This window comes from Adiantum capillus-veneris, chromosome 10 (assembly GCF_014529385.1).
Source record: "Adiantum capillus-veneris isolate H3 chromosome 10, ASM1452938v2, whole genome shotgun sequence".
NCBI lineage: Eukaryota > Viridiplantae > Streptophyta > Polypodiopsida > Polypodiales > Pteridaceae > Adiantum > Adiantum capillus-veneris.
In genome coordinates this window covers 93,039,306-93,052,614 of record NC_140940.1, presented here as the reverse complement: position 1 = coordinate 93,052,614, position 13,309 = coordinate 93,039,306, and the positions used below count along the sequence as shown (strand labels likewise).

The 13,309-nt window shown below is 46.7% G+C and overlaps 1 protein-coding gene across 1 annotated transcript in view; it reads right to left on the bottom strand.

Annotated features, from left to right (window-relative positions):
* Positions 1-12,978: 12,978 nt before the first annotated feature.
* LOC147449244 (uncharacterized) overlaps positions 12,979-13,309 on the bottom strand; it is a 34,204-nt gene continuing 33,873 nt past the window's right edge. The window contains exon 12 of the mRNA XM_086521533.1: positions 12,979-13,307. Within this exon, the coding sequence (XP_086377659.1) occupies positions 12,979-13,307 (329 nt within the window). The remainder of the gene's footprint in view (positions 13,308-13,309) is intronic.

Genomic DNA, 13,309 nt, shown 5'->3' with positions numbered 1-13,309 from the left:
AGAGATACAGACGACCGCGACTGAGGAGAGGAGCTACACAGCATCGACGGAGACTACAACAGAAGATTCGAGCCATACTCTTTCGACATCCAGAGTGCAGATGAGGATGGATCCTCACCATTTCTTCCATCTTTGTTTCACACACTGTTACATCCAGTTTACCGGGTACCTATTGTATCAGCTGCTACACCCACGTAGTTTTAGATTGTAGTAGTAGTAGTAGTATTTTGTTCCACTTCTAGTTCTTTTCTAGTTCTTTTGTACCCAGACATGGTATTAGATTCACTATTTTGTAACTGATTGGTCTCATAGGTCATTTTGGCCTTTTGAAGACGTTAATATAACATTTCATTTCATTTCATTTCTCTCTCTTTGCTCTTTGCTCTATCTGTGTCGCACTTCAGATTGCCATCATCAACCGAGTTTTCCCTCTCTCAGAATCACCCTTGCCAGGTTCATTCTACACCTTGACCTAACCACTAACCCTCACCCTTCCTACCTCCAGGAGTGCAATGTCTTCAATGTCTTCCTCACACAAATCACTTAGTCTCACACAGCATCATCAGATTAAAAATCCGAAGTTTCTACCTGATTGCCTCTCTGGCCTTGTGCGTTGTTGTTTAAACTCTGATTCCTTTATTCCAGCTAGGCTCTAAATACCGGCCTCGCCTCTCTCCCCATCCCACTAGCCCATCGTCCCTCCTACTTACTGACCTCGCCTCTCTCCCCATGTCACCCCTGTCCATTAGCCCTCGCTCCTACCCACTTCCCTCGCCCCCTACCTAGTGCATTCGCCCCTCCCTAACCTACCCTCACCCCTACCCTGTCCCCCTCTCCCCTCACCACCCACCTAGCCCTCGCCCCTAACCACTACAGTAACCCCTACCCAGAGCCACTCGCCCCTATCCACTACCCTCGCCCCCTACCTAGTGCATTCGCCCCTACCCTCATCCCTCGCCCCTACCTTGTCCCCCTCGCCCCTCGCCTATTCCCTCGTCCGTACGCTTTCCCTCGCCACTACCCATGTCCCCCTCGCCCCTCACCACCCACCCTCGTCCCTCTACCTACCCCTCGCCCTACCCATTACATTGGCCCTCTCCAGAACCCTCTCCCTTGCCCTTCCTAACTCTCTCGACTACCCCAACCCATCGACCCTACCCTCTCTAAACCCTCACCATATCCATATCCGTAAACCCTTCGCCATCAATCGAAGTCCTCCACGCAACAGCAGATACGCCTTTTTCTTTTTCCCATCGCCCTACACACCAAGGCAAGGCATCACTTTCTATCACTTCCTATCAGAGACCTCTCTTCATTGAATTGGTATGGCAGGTACCAGCAAGCAAGTGCAAAAAGCAGCTTTGCACAAAAAGCCAATTGTGGCTTCAGAATCAGGGAGTGATGACGACTCAGAAACAGTAGCAAAGGCCTCGAAGACATCACTTCAAGTGACCCCAGTGATGAAAGCTACAACGCCTCGACAACATCAGACTCAACTTCACATTCTGAAGCTGATTATGATTCGGAGGCTTCAAGTGATCACGCGGAACAATCTAATGGGAGTCGAAACAAAGGGGAAAATCAGGTCATCACTCATGAGATAAGGAGGCCTTCAACAGCTAAAACTCACTCAACTTTCTTCTTGGATTTTTTTCTACAGTCGCCTCGACCATCTCTGAGCGAGGTCCTTTCCAATGCTTAGCTACAGAGTCTAGGTCTCACAGCACTGGCTGCAAGCGATCTACCAACCACAGTTCCTATTGGGATGATCCACGAGCTTTTGAAGAATTTCCCCAAGGTAAGGGGCCACAAACTCGCTCCTACTACAAGGCTTGGCCATGCCATGGTATGACCACCTTTCCAGCGGTGAAACCTGCTACACGCACTTTTGCTCAGTTGTCCAAGGATGCAACCATTCAAGCATGTGAAGAGCTGCTCAGCACGGATCACTCTGAGTACGAAAGAAACAAACAGCTCCTAGCCATCTTTCGGTACTATTTTCTAGCCAGAGAAGCAAAAGCAGATAAGAGAAAGTGTGACCTACCCACTACATTCTCTCACTTGGACGGCCTCTACTGTTTAATAAAAACCTTACCCTGTGGATTCCACCAGATTCTCTATACATCCTTACAATCTCAGGCCAAATGATTTCGGGCCCAGGTGCAGTCTGTGCAATTGAGCTTCAAATGTTTTGCAGCACCTCTTTTAGCGTGGGTAATAAATATTCATGTAACCCCTTCCCAAGTGGATGAGGATACCCGACCAATGCTGCGAATCGGGAAAACAAAATCTCTGACTAGTGAGACTGAGCAGGCAATAAAGAAGAAAAAGAAGATCAAAGCCAAGGTGGTTAAGGACTCAATAGAGTCTCTACGATCATTGCCAAGGTCAGAGAGCCAACAAACTAGGGTGACACATCTTTCGGGACGCGCTCCGTCTACATCCATTCCTTGCTCTACTGTGCCAATGTCTACATCCACTCCTCGTGACGAGTCCACCGCTTCTCCCTCACAGCACCCTCTTCCTTCTCCTCCCATTTTCACTCCTCCCCGAGTAAATATATCCCCCACCCCATTAGCACCAACCCTCCCAGATCTACCCACTACACCAGTAGTAACCACTTCACGACCTAATCCCAGCCCACCAGCAATGCCACCTGGTCCTCCACGTCCTCCAGCACCACATGCACCTGTTGCGTCTTCAACGGTGGCAGATTCTACTTCTCTGTTTCAGCTTTCGGAGAAGATATTACAGGACTCGAGGAATGCTATCGCCACCATAGAGTTAGGAGTAGAGCAGTTAGCGGCTACACACTAGGGTCATTCCGCTACTTATGCAGATATGGAGGGATCTCTGCGAATCGTTGAGAGCACCATCGCCGATCGAGATGCTGCTATTTTCGCACTACAGCAAGCCTTGAAGTTAAAGTCCCAAATGATTAATGACCTTAAAGCTCAGGTACAAGGATTTAGAGAAATGCTTCTACATGAAAATAGGACTACCCAGCCGCCTACGATGATGGGCGTGGGACATGGATAAACGAGATCAGGTACACCAATGCAGAATGCAGCAACAGGTCCTTCTCAGCAATTTATGGGACTCTACACACAGCCTCCAATGCAGTACTACAATCAACAGTAGCTTCAGGGGTTGCAATCGTCGCCATTGCCTCAGATACAGAACGTTCCTTGCTGCGACGGTGTTGCTAATGCACACCGCCATGGCTGTGTTACTCGTCCTCAGTATACTACAGGACAGGTGCTACCCTCTGTCCTGCAGCAGGTAGCTGCTCCCTTTCAGGCGGCCCAGTTATGGACAGCAGAGCCCACCCACAACAGGGTTCCGCCATTGATTTGATGGCTCCACCTCCAGAGACTGATGCTTCGGGTGGTGTGGCGACTAATCTTTCTCTTGGGTTACTGCATATCAGTCTTTTCACCATGGCAGTGCAGTGCAGTGCAGTAGTGGTCTATTTTGCAGTCTTACGATCTTTTAGCAATTTCAGTGTTTCACTCATTGAGATGGTGAGAGGTTTTGTGGCGGGCAACCTGTAGTAGGGCTATAGTGTCACTGGCATGGACAGACAGTTAGTCACAGTTGGTCAGGTTTCACACTAGACGGACTCTCTTGTCGGGTCGGTGACACGTGGCAGGGATACGAGTGATGGTCCAGTCGACACCGTGGCCAGCGCACCACCACCACAGTTCAGAGATAGGCTTAGCTAGATTAGATATTGATGAGCCGTTGGTGGCTCTTTATGGTTGTATATATCCTTAGTTGTTTGGGTTTTTATGGATGATCTACTTTTGTGCGGCCAGTTATCTAGAGTCTCTTATCAGAGTTGTACACAACACGACTACACCATCCCTGCACAGTTGAGCCTCGACACCCCCACTGTACCTATGAGATCTGGACTGGAGCTGAGTGTGCTGCCATGCCAGAGTCTGTATTGGTTTCTTTGAGTTTGTTAATGTTCGTGATGTTCCTCTGCTGAGTCGTACTGTTGTTGCTCTGTTGTTGTTTGTCTTCTCTGTTTTCATTTTGTGGCGTGAGATATCACGTAAATTGCACTGAGGAGCACCTAATATAGAGGGCAAGACACATTATCTCCGCTACAGAAAGAGCCGACCAATGCCCCCCCCAAACTTGAAGAGGATCGGGGAGCACCACAGACGGAGAGTGAGAGAGAGAAGGAGACACACAACACAGATATGGGTGGGGAGACGCCAAGAGTGAGCAGCCCCCTATACACTTATGCTATGTATAAGGTATACAAGTCAGTGGGCGCCAAGACTCTGGGCGGCCGGGAAAGGCACAGACGCCTATACCCCAACAACCTCCACTTAAAGGCGACTGTGCCTTTAAGCAAGGGAACCTAGTCTAAAGACTACAAAAGGTGAGAGAAAACCGCTCTCAACCGATGCCCACTGGCTGGCTGTGATCGTGTGCATCCGGCTGTACTGATAGACAAACATCCCGCTGCGGAAGCCACACATAGCTAGCTCCAAGCTCTGCAAATAGTCTATAAGAGCTCATGCACTCCTGCAAGTATCGGTCCAATACCTGCATATCTCCCTCGTGCACTATGTCATCATCAGTCAACAAACGACTGACAACCCCAACTGCAAATGCTCCCACTGCAGCTGCGATATCCGGTCTCAAGATCAACATCTCATACATGAGACCACCGAATGCCGATGCAATGCTAGCGGGCCCTGCTAGCTCTACGAAGCATGCATCAACATATATGTCCCTGGCAATAGGCATCTCTGACTGACAAGGCGTGTCAGCCATATGCATCTCCTGACTGTCCACAAAAGACGCATCAACCTGTCGTGCAACCTCAGAGCAAACCAGCTGCTCTAGGTGTCTGCTGGAAGACATATCCTGCACAACTATATCCCCATGCTCACTGTCAAGCATAGAAAGGAATGATTGCATAATCACTGGACGTCTCAGCCTCCTCTGCAATCAACCACTGCAAACATGACCACTCAATCTGCTGTGACTTACTAGAGCTCTCATGCTCTAACTCCGTATGCATAGACTCTTGCACAACGTCCTCCTGTCGTGAATCACTAGAGCAAGACCGCTCTACCTGTCTATCCTACATAGAAGTATCTCGCACAACTGACTCTCTGCTTTGCTCAGTCACTAGTAAAGCATGCATGTCTGACTCTGTCACCTCTCTGTGTGACTGCTCAAGTCGTGCCCCAACTGTGTGCACAACGAGCTCACTACTCTGCACTCCATGCAAAGTACCCTGCAACCCATGAGCAAAAGAGACTCGCCTGCTCTCTCGCTCTCTACCTGGCTGCGTGATCACAGAGACAACACCGTCTCTCCTGTGATCCACATGCAATGGGTAACCTGTACCACTCCTGGCACCTCTCGCAATCACTAGCGAACCCAAATGCATCACAAAATCTCGCTCTCATAGCGAAATTTGACATCCACTATCCCGTAATTGTCTGACTGAGATCAAATCCCGTCTCAGATCTGGCACATAACGCACATGACGCAGGGTAAATCTCATACCACTGGGCAAGGACAAACATACGTCTCCTGCACTCTCAATGTCATACACAGCACCATCAGCCATGTGCACACAACCAAGTCTCCCACTAGAGAACGTGCTAAACCACTCACGATGCGACGTGACATGGAAAGTAGCATCTGAATCTAGTAACCAATATGAAGACAATGTGCAATCCGATATGCAATCCGTAGACATAAGATCGTCTGAAGACAAGCTAGATGTAAATGTGACATCGCCGTCACAAGCATACTCAGTAACCACCGTACTGATCTCACTGGCATCTGTCATGCCCAAATCTGCATTACGCATCTGTCGCCTCCATTGTCTCAAACGCCTGAAACATCGACGCCTAATGTGTCCTGTATGTCCACAATGCCAACATGTCAAGTCTCTATGCCGTCGAGACTTGCGTGTGGGACCAATCTCTCCCATGGACATAGAAGTGGGACTAGACTCCCCTGTAGACATGGATGTCGCGTACATAGCATGTAAACTCTGCCATAAAGCATGAGTTGTAGTCTCCCTCGAGACCTGCCAGTAAACAGACTCAGCCAGATGCAAACAAATCGTAGACATGGCTAACTCATCAAGATCCTGCTAATCATCATCTCGCAATTTGCTGAGTGCAACCCGCAATCTCTACCTAGATCGCATAAATGATACGCATAAAACTCCTTGGAAAATTTCGCCAGAGTTTCGTCAGTAAAACGGCCACAAAACCAGTAACCAAACTGACTGCACGCTCAAAACCATGAGCAACCAAAGCGCATCAAACCGCACTCCAAATGCATGCACCAATCTCCACACTTTTCATACATCATTGCAAACACCTGCAAATCTAGTACACAAATATCTGCTCTACCTGTGACTGCCAAAAAACATGCTCGAGGCATATATTGCCGAGCTCAAAATGCAATCACATTAGTCTCCCTGAGCATCAAACCACATAAGGCATACATCGTATCCTCCCACCTGTGAGGAAACTTACAGCAAATATCACTCTCACATCTGAGAGCAAACCATGTGTGGAATCCTTGACACACAATAAACAACTGCTGCTCCAGAAAATTCAGCGTTCAGAATTTTAAAATTCTGATATGACGAGCGCGTCCGGAGCGTGCCAAAACCCCAAGGTAGACTCCTAGATCACATGTATCTGAGTCCGGGTGTGAAAGCTATGCCAAAAAACCTCCGTTTCGACCCAAAAACGCAGCATAAACTGCCAAAAGAGGGCTGAAAAATGCAGCTCCTCAACCGTAGCTCGAATGAGGTTTCTGATGGCTCGAATAGCTTCGAAAGGGGGGTAAAAATCCAGGACGCCTAATGGAAACGCTCTCGGAAAGCTGAATTTGCCGATGCCGAAGTCGAAACCCTGTTTGCACTCTTGAAAGTGCGCGCGCGCGTGGACGCGATTTCGGGAATGAAACTGGCTCTCCGCTGTCGTCGTGACTGTGCACACACGCGCTCCCTCCGCACCTATGCTCTGATACCAATTGAAGGGGATCGGGAAGCACCACAGACGGAGAGAGAGAGAGAGAAGGAGACACACAACACAGATATGGGTGGGGAGACTTAAAAGAATGAGCAGCCCCCTATACACTTATGCTATGTATAAGGTATACAAGTCAGTGGGCGCCCAGACTCTGGGCGGCCGGGCAAGGCACAGATGCCTATACCCCAACAAAACTAAGATGAAGCTACAGCTACATGTGGAGGCCATGTTGTCACCGACTTCTCTGCACCATGGGAACGTTACGTGCACGTCTAACCCTATGTATACGTGGACAATCTACTTCATGATATGGGTTCAGTTCAGTTCATTCAGTCTAGAATAGGAAGTGTTTTGGCACTTTTGTGAGTCTGTTCGCAGACCGTGCATGTCCAGACACTTAGAGTAGATGCATATCCTCTGGTTGCACACAACAAGATCGTCAACATTACCATCAGAATCCATCTGAATCCATTAGAGGAATTTTATAGAGCAGAAAACCTATTTTTCCTATTTTTGACATTTTTCACTCATTATTTTTAAGTGACTTTTGTTGGAAAGTAGGTAGGGCAAATTTACTAAGTTTGTATATAAGAAAACCTAGCGCTAGCACTTTCTGGCAGAGGAGGCAGTAGGAGCACCTTGCTCAACATGCAACTTCTCAGCAAGACCGACCCGACGACAACTCTAACGTTTTCAGCATTGCAGAAGGCCTAGCGTTTTTGCATCAGATCAGTCAGTGTTTTTGCACTTATAGATTCACGGCGACAATAGACAGCAGATCAGCCCTAGCATTAGCAGATTCCCCCACAACAGCATATCAGCCCTAGCGTTAGCAGATTTCCACCGCAGAACCCCAAATCAGCCTAACGTTTTTGCATCTGCTGACACTTCAACGTTTTTGCAGATCTTCGCGACGAAATCCCCACAAGCATCAGCGTTTTCAGTTTTCAGCAGTTAGCACCCGCAATGCAAGTCCCCAACCTCGCAGATCTCACCTTCCCGCAACAGATCCTCGCCGCATGGTTAGATCCAGTGAAGTTCGCAGTTTCAGCCCGGAAAACGCAGATTTCAGCATGTGCGTTTTCAGCGTGTTGTCGTCGCATCGTCGTCATCAACATCGTCACCGACAGAGTCAGAATTTAGCAGATAAAGATTGGCATATTTCAGCCCTTAGCATTTTCAGTTTTCAGCCGTTCATCGTCGTCGACATCGTCGGCAAGTCCAAGCATTGTAGAGATTTGTGCAATCATAAGTAGACCGCTCTCGCCATAGAGAGTGGGGCCTTCGGAGGAGGGTTTGACAACATTCTGGTGTCGTATTCTCTTCTCTCTCTATCTCTCAGCCTCAGCACCTTCATTCACAGTGTTCATCCACTTTATTTGTGTCCATTGCTCTCTCTCACTAAAGGAGCGGAAGGCTCTCCCTTCCTTAAGTAAAAGGAACCCTTGAGCACAGTACGGAGCACTCATCTTGAGCAAAGTTCAACATTCATTCCGCTGCACCTAACATTGGTATCAAAGCTTTGGCAGTGTTCGGTATCACTCAAGGAAAGAACCACAAGAACCACAAGAATTTTTTTTTGCTTGTTGCGGTCGCACGTAACCCAAGACCTCTTGGGCGTGTCAATTCCTAATCGTGTCTTTGAAGAGTGATAGGAAACCCAAGAAAGAAGGGCTTGTCCAGCCTCCCCTTGTGCATCATTTCACTCATTGAGAGCGGACAGTGCACTTAGCGGCCGGCCCATCGACGTAAGGTGGGAAAGCAACCTTGGTGTGAGCGCAAGGCCGCCAAGGGGTGCGCCCGCGGAAAAGAGCAAAACTCGGGTGAAGAGAAGATCCTTCTCTAACACAGATTGCAAGCGAAAGAAGAACCTCAAGACCCTCAAGAACCTCAAGAACCCAAGAACCCAAGACCCGCAAGACACCCAAGTTCCTCGTGAACTTAAGAACCCAAGACTTCAGCGGATGGTGATCACTCGAAGTGGAATGGATACTTCGCTTGGAGGTGATGAGTGTGAGAGAGGCGAAAAAGAATTTTTCCGACCAGGAGGTTTTTCTGACCCTCCCCCTTCCCCATCTACGCCAAGGATTGCACCAGATCCTATGGAGGAGTTGGAGCAGATGTTTATGGACAGCAAGTTAGAACGCGAAGCAAGAAAGTTAGAACGTGAAGCAAGAAAAGTAGAAATTGATGGTAAGTACGAAAGAATGGCAGCCATATCGCGTGAGCGCGAAGAAAGAGAAGCAAAATTTGCTCGCGAGAACAAAGAACCCCAAAATCAGCCTAGCGTTTTTACATCTGCAGACACTTCAGTGTTTTTGCAGATCTTCGCGACGAAATCCCCAAAAGCATCAGTGTTTTCAGTTTTCAGCAATTAGCACCCGCAGTGCAAGTCCCAAACCTCGCAAATCTCACCTTCCCGCAGTAGATCCTCGCCGCACAGTCAGATCCAGTGAAGTTCGCAGTTTCAGCCCGAAAAACGCAGATTTCAGCATCTGCTTTTCAGCGCGTTGTCGTCGCATCGTCCTCATCGACATCGTCACCAACATAGAGTCAAAATTCAGCAGATAAAGATTTGCAGATTTCAGCCCTTAGCATTTTCAGTTTTCAGCCGTCTCATCGTCATCCTCATCGTCGTCGACATCGTCGGCGAGTCCAAGCATTGTAGAGATTTGTGCAATCATAAGTAGACCGCTCTCGCCATAGAGAGTGGGGCCTTCGGAGGAGGGTTTGAAAACATTCTGGTGTCATATTCTCTTCTCTCTCTATTTCTCAGTCTCAGCACCTTCATTCACAGTGTTCATCCATTTTGTTTGTGTCCATTGCACTCTCTCATTTAAGGAACGGAAGGCTCTTCCTTCCGTAAGTAAAAGGAACCCTTGAGCACAGTTTTGGAGCACTCATCTTGAGCAAAATTCAACATTCATTTCGCTGCACCTTACAGAGAAACAAATGGATCATCAATCTCTCTCTTTGTTGGTACCGCCACATTAGCAACACTAATAGTGACAGTAGTAGGCAATGCATCAGACTGTGAAGCCGCAACTGAATGTGCACGAGCACATGAAGAGCATGCATAAGCTACTTCTTGAGGGAGCTCCTCGATAGATGCCAGTTCGTTGGCCTCTCTAACCTGCATATGTAAAGTGGTGACTACACTTTTGAGATCTTTCACATGTCTATTCAGAATTCTAATGCGCTCCTAAGACTACGCAATCAATACATCTCTGCCTATGACTCTTACGTTGCTCTGAACCTCCCATTACATGCTTTCATAAACTGCACGATGCAGCCCATGTGAGTACCCTGTAATGTGAGCACCACATCCGCAATCGCCTGAATGGTCTTTCTATTGATCTCTAGCAAATGTAACTTGTGGTTGGTGATTGAGATAAAGATGATGGGTGGGGTGAAGGTAGAGGTGGCCATGGAATTGGTTCCTATGAAAATGTGATGAGTTGCAGAGAGGCCTAGGAACTCTGAAAATTTGATCCGAGACTCAAAGAATGGCAATGCCAATAGGTCCTCAAGCAAGTCTCTAATTACTTTAGCTCTTTTGCACGTGGTACCTTTCTGCAGTGGCCTCTTAGATGTACCTTGCCCAAAAGTATCTCTGATTACTTCAGCTGTTTTGCACGTGGTACCTTTCCGTAATGGCCTTTTAGATGTACCTTGCCCAAAAGTATATTCATCTCCCTATACCTGAGTGGAAGTTGGGGCACTTTGAGCCTCTAACATACTTTGAACCACCCAGTTCATAATTGGGGTTGCATAGTGAACCGCTTTGCCCTGTCTTGCATCGCCTTGAAGAGCAGTTGGTGAAATGGAAATAACAAACAAAGGCAATGACAAAAAAGCGCATGACATATTACATGTGGCCACGGTGTGATGGCTTTTTCCGATGATCACAACAAGAAGTAATATTGTAAGATTGAGTAGATCTACTAGTTCTTGAAATAGTCAGCATGAGATGGCTTCAAGAGCTCCTTGCAAGCGCTAGCCGTATCTGCTGTAGACAGATATGTGTAGACAGATATGGATGAGTAAGACTGAGTAGATATACTAGTTCTTGAAATAGTCTCCATGACATGCTTCAAGAGCTCCTTGCAAGCACTAGCCGTATCTGTTGTAGACAGGTTCGAAAATGTCCTTGTGGTAGGCAAAGGCACAAGTGCATTCATCATTTCCATAGCTCTCCCAACATCGTCAAGTCTGGGTTATGCAATCACGAAAAGTGGTGCCTTACTTGGCACTATGCACATAGATGTAAAGAGGACATAGTTGTTCTTCAAGAGCATAACCAACATCATTTTGCCAAACAAACTTCTTACTTTGCGGGCTATTGATAGATTATGCAGGCTCAGCTGGCTATTCCAGAGTGCTTATGCTTGTTCGACATCATCTCTTCCCGACCTTGGTTTTCAATGACCCGGCTGGGGGATGGATTGTCATTCAATGTATTGTTATTGGGGAAGTCTTTGAATTTGGCAAATAATATGCATACACAGCATTTGCTGATAGGGCAAAGTTGTGGAGTGCTGTCTTCTCCTATTGTTGGCGTTCCAATGCATTCCTTTGTGGGGATTTCAACAATGCACCAAACCTTGCGAATAATACTACTGGGCACTCGCACATGCTTCATGTGAAACAACAATCATGGAATCATTTTATGGTGACTTGTAATGGATTGGATTTGAGTACCCTTTTGCATGCGGATGATCCATGATTCACATTTCAACATAATGCTCGATTGGATCGCTGGTATCTTTTCCATATGCAACAGTATGATGAATTTGTATGCGATATGAGGATTAATTATACCGTGTGTCTCTCGGATCATGCTCCCATATGCTTGAAACTACATTTAGCTCCTTTTCTGCCCATGACTCCCTACCCAAGAAGAGACTTTTTCATGTCAATAATGCTTATCTCAAGCATGAACTTTTTCACATTATGATTTTGGCATTATGATTGTGGATATTATCTTGACTTGGACATCTCAAATGCATGCCGATATAGACACAACCTGGTTTCGCTTTGTTTTGCGTATTCAATGTGTCATCCAAGATTATGGCAACTGTTATTTGTCACAATCGAGAGAACAAGTTACATAGGCAAAAGAGGCTTCAACACCACTGTTAGTACCGACGCACTAAACACAACACATCTAGTACTTGTACAAATCGACAGTCACATCACCGGACATCACTTGACATCACAGGACATCACATGACAAACCACATTCAAATTCATTCCAAATTTCAAACCATGATTAATCAGCAACGTATTTAGTAATCGCATCTAGATCCAGTCAGGACCTCATAGGTGCCCGATTAATTAATCCTTATTGTAATCATGCCTATAGAAATGAGACTCCAAGGCAGCTCCAACCGCATGCGAGAGCGTAGAGAGGCTTTCCTTCGACTCTAGCGCACTGGGCCTTTCTTCACTATGGTTCAGGGTGTGCTGAGGTGGCACTACCGCCCACCTGTGTGGCTTTTCCCTCCTCCCATCTATTGATTTAGCCTCATTGTACATATGTCGTTTTTCATTGGGAGAGTCTCCCCCTTATGTTTGTTGTAGCCCTCTGAAGCAGAGGTGGTTGTAGCCCCATGGGCAGTTTGAATAACTAATAGAAGGATCTTTTTCTCGGAAAAAAAAAAAAATTAAAAATTCAGCTTCAGCACGTCCTATTCCTATGCCGCCTCCTCTTGCACCTCATCTACCTTCGATACTTAACTAACGAAAAGTCGTACTCTCATACCTCTCTCTCGTTAAACACACCCATATGGGAGGAAAATAAAAAAGGGCATAAAGTGTTCATACTCCAACACACAAAAGTAAATTATGTACACGGCAAACATCATTAAACATGGTATATATATTATAAAGAGTTAATATCAAGTAAAACAATTTGTTAGGCAGGAAAAATGGGTTATCTTGCTTATTATTGCTCACCTTGAGTTATCAAAACCTTAAAAGGGCTTTGAGGAACTGAAATCTCTTCTTGGTTGTATTTCATGAACAACCCTAAGATATACGGATCAGGCTGTGACTTTGATGTGTTATATGAAACATAATAAACACCTTTGACCCTAACAAATGTATAAGTAAAGTTGAACTTGGGAGCTAGTTGAAGTCTTATGTCGCCTCCTCCATCGGGATTTCCGTTGTTGTAGAAATCAAAAACATAGATTGTGAAATTGAGCCAAGAACCTGCCATACCACCCTCCAAACCAGGGCCCGACACAATAGTATTGGGGACATATATAGGTCCT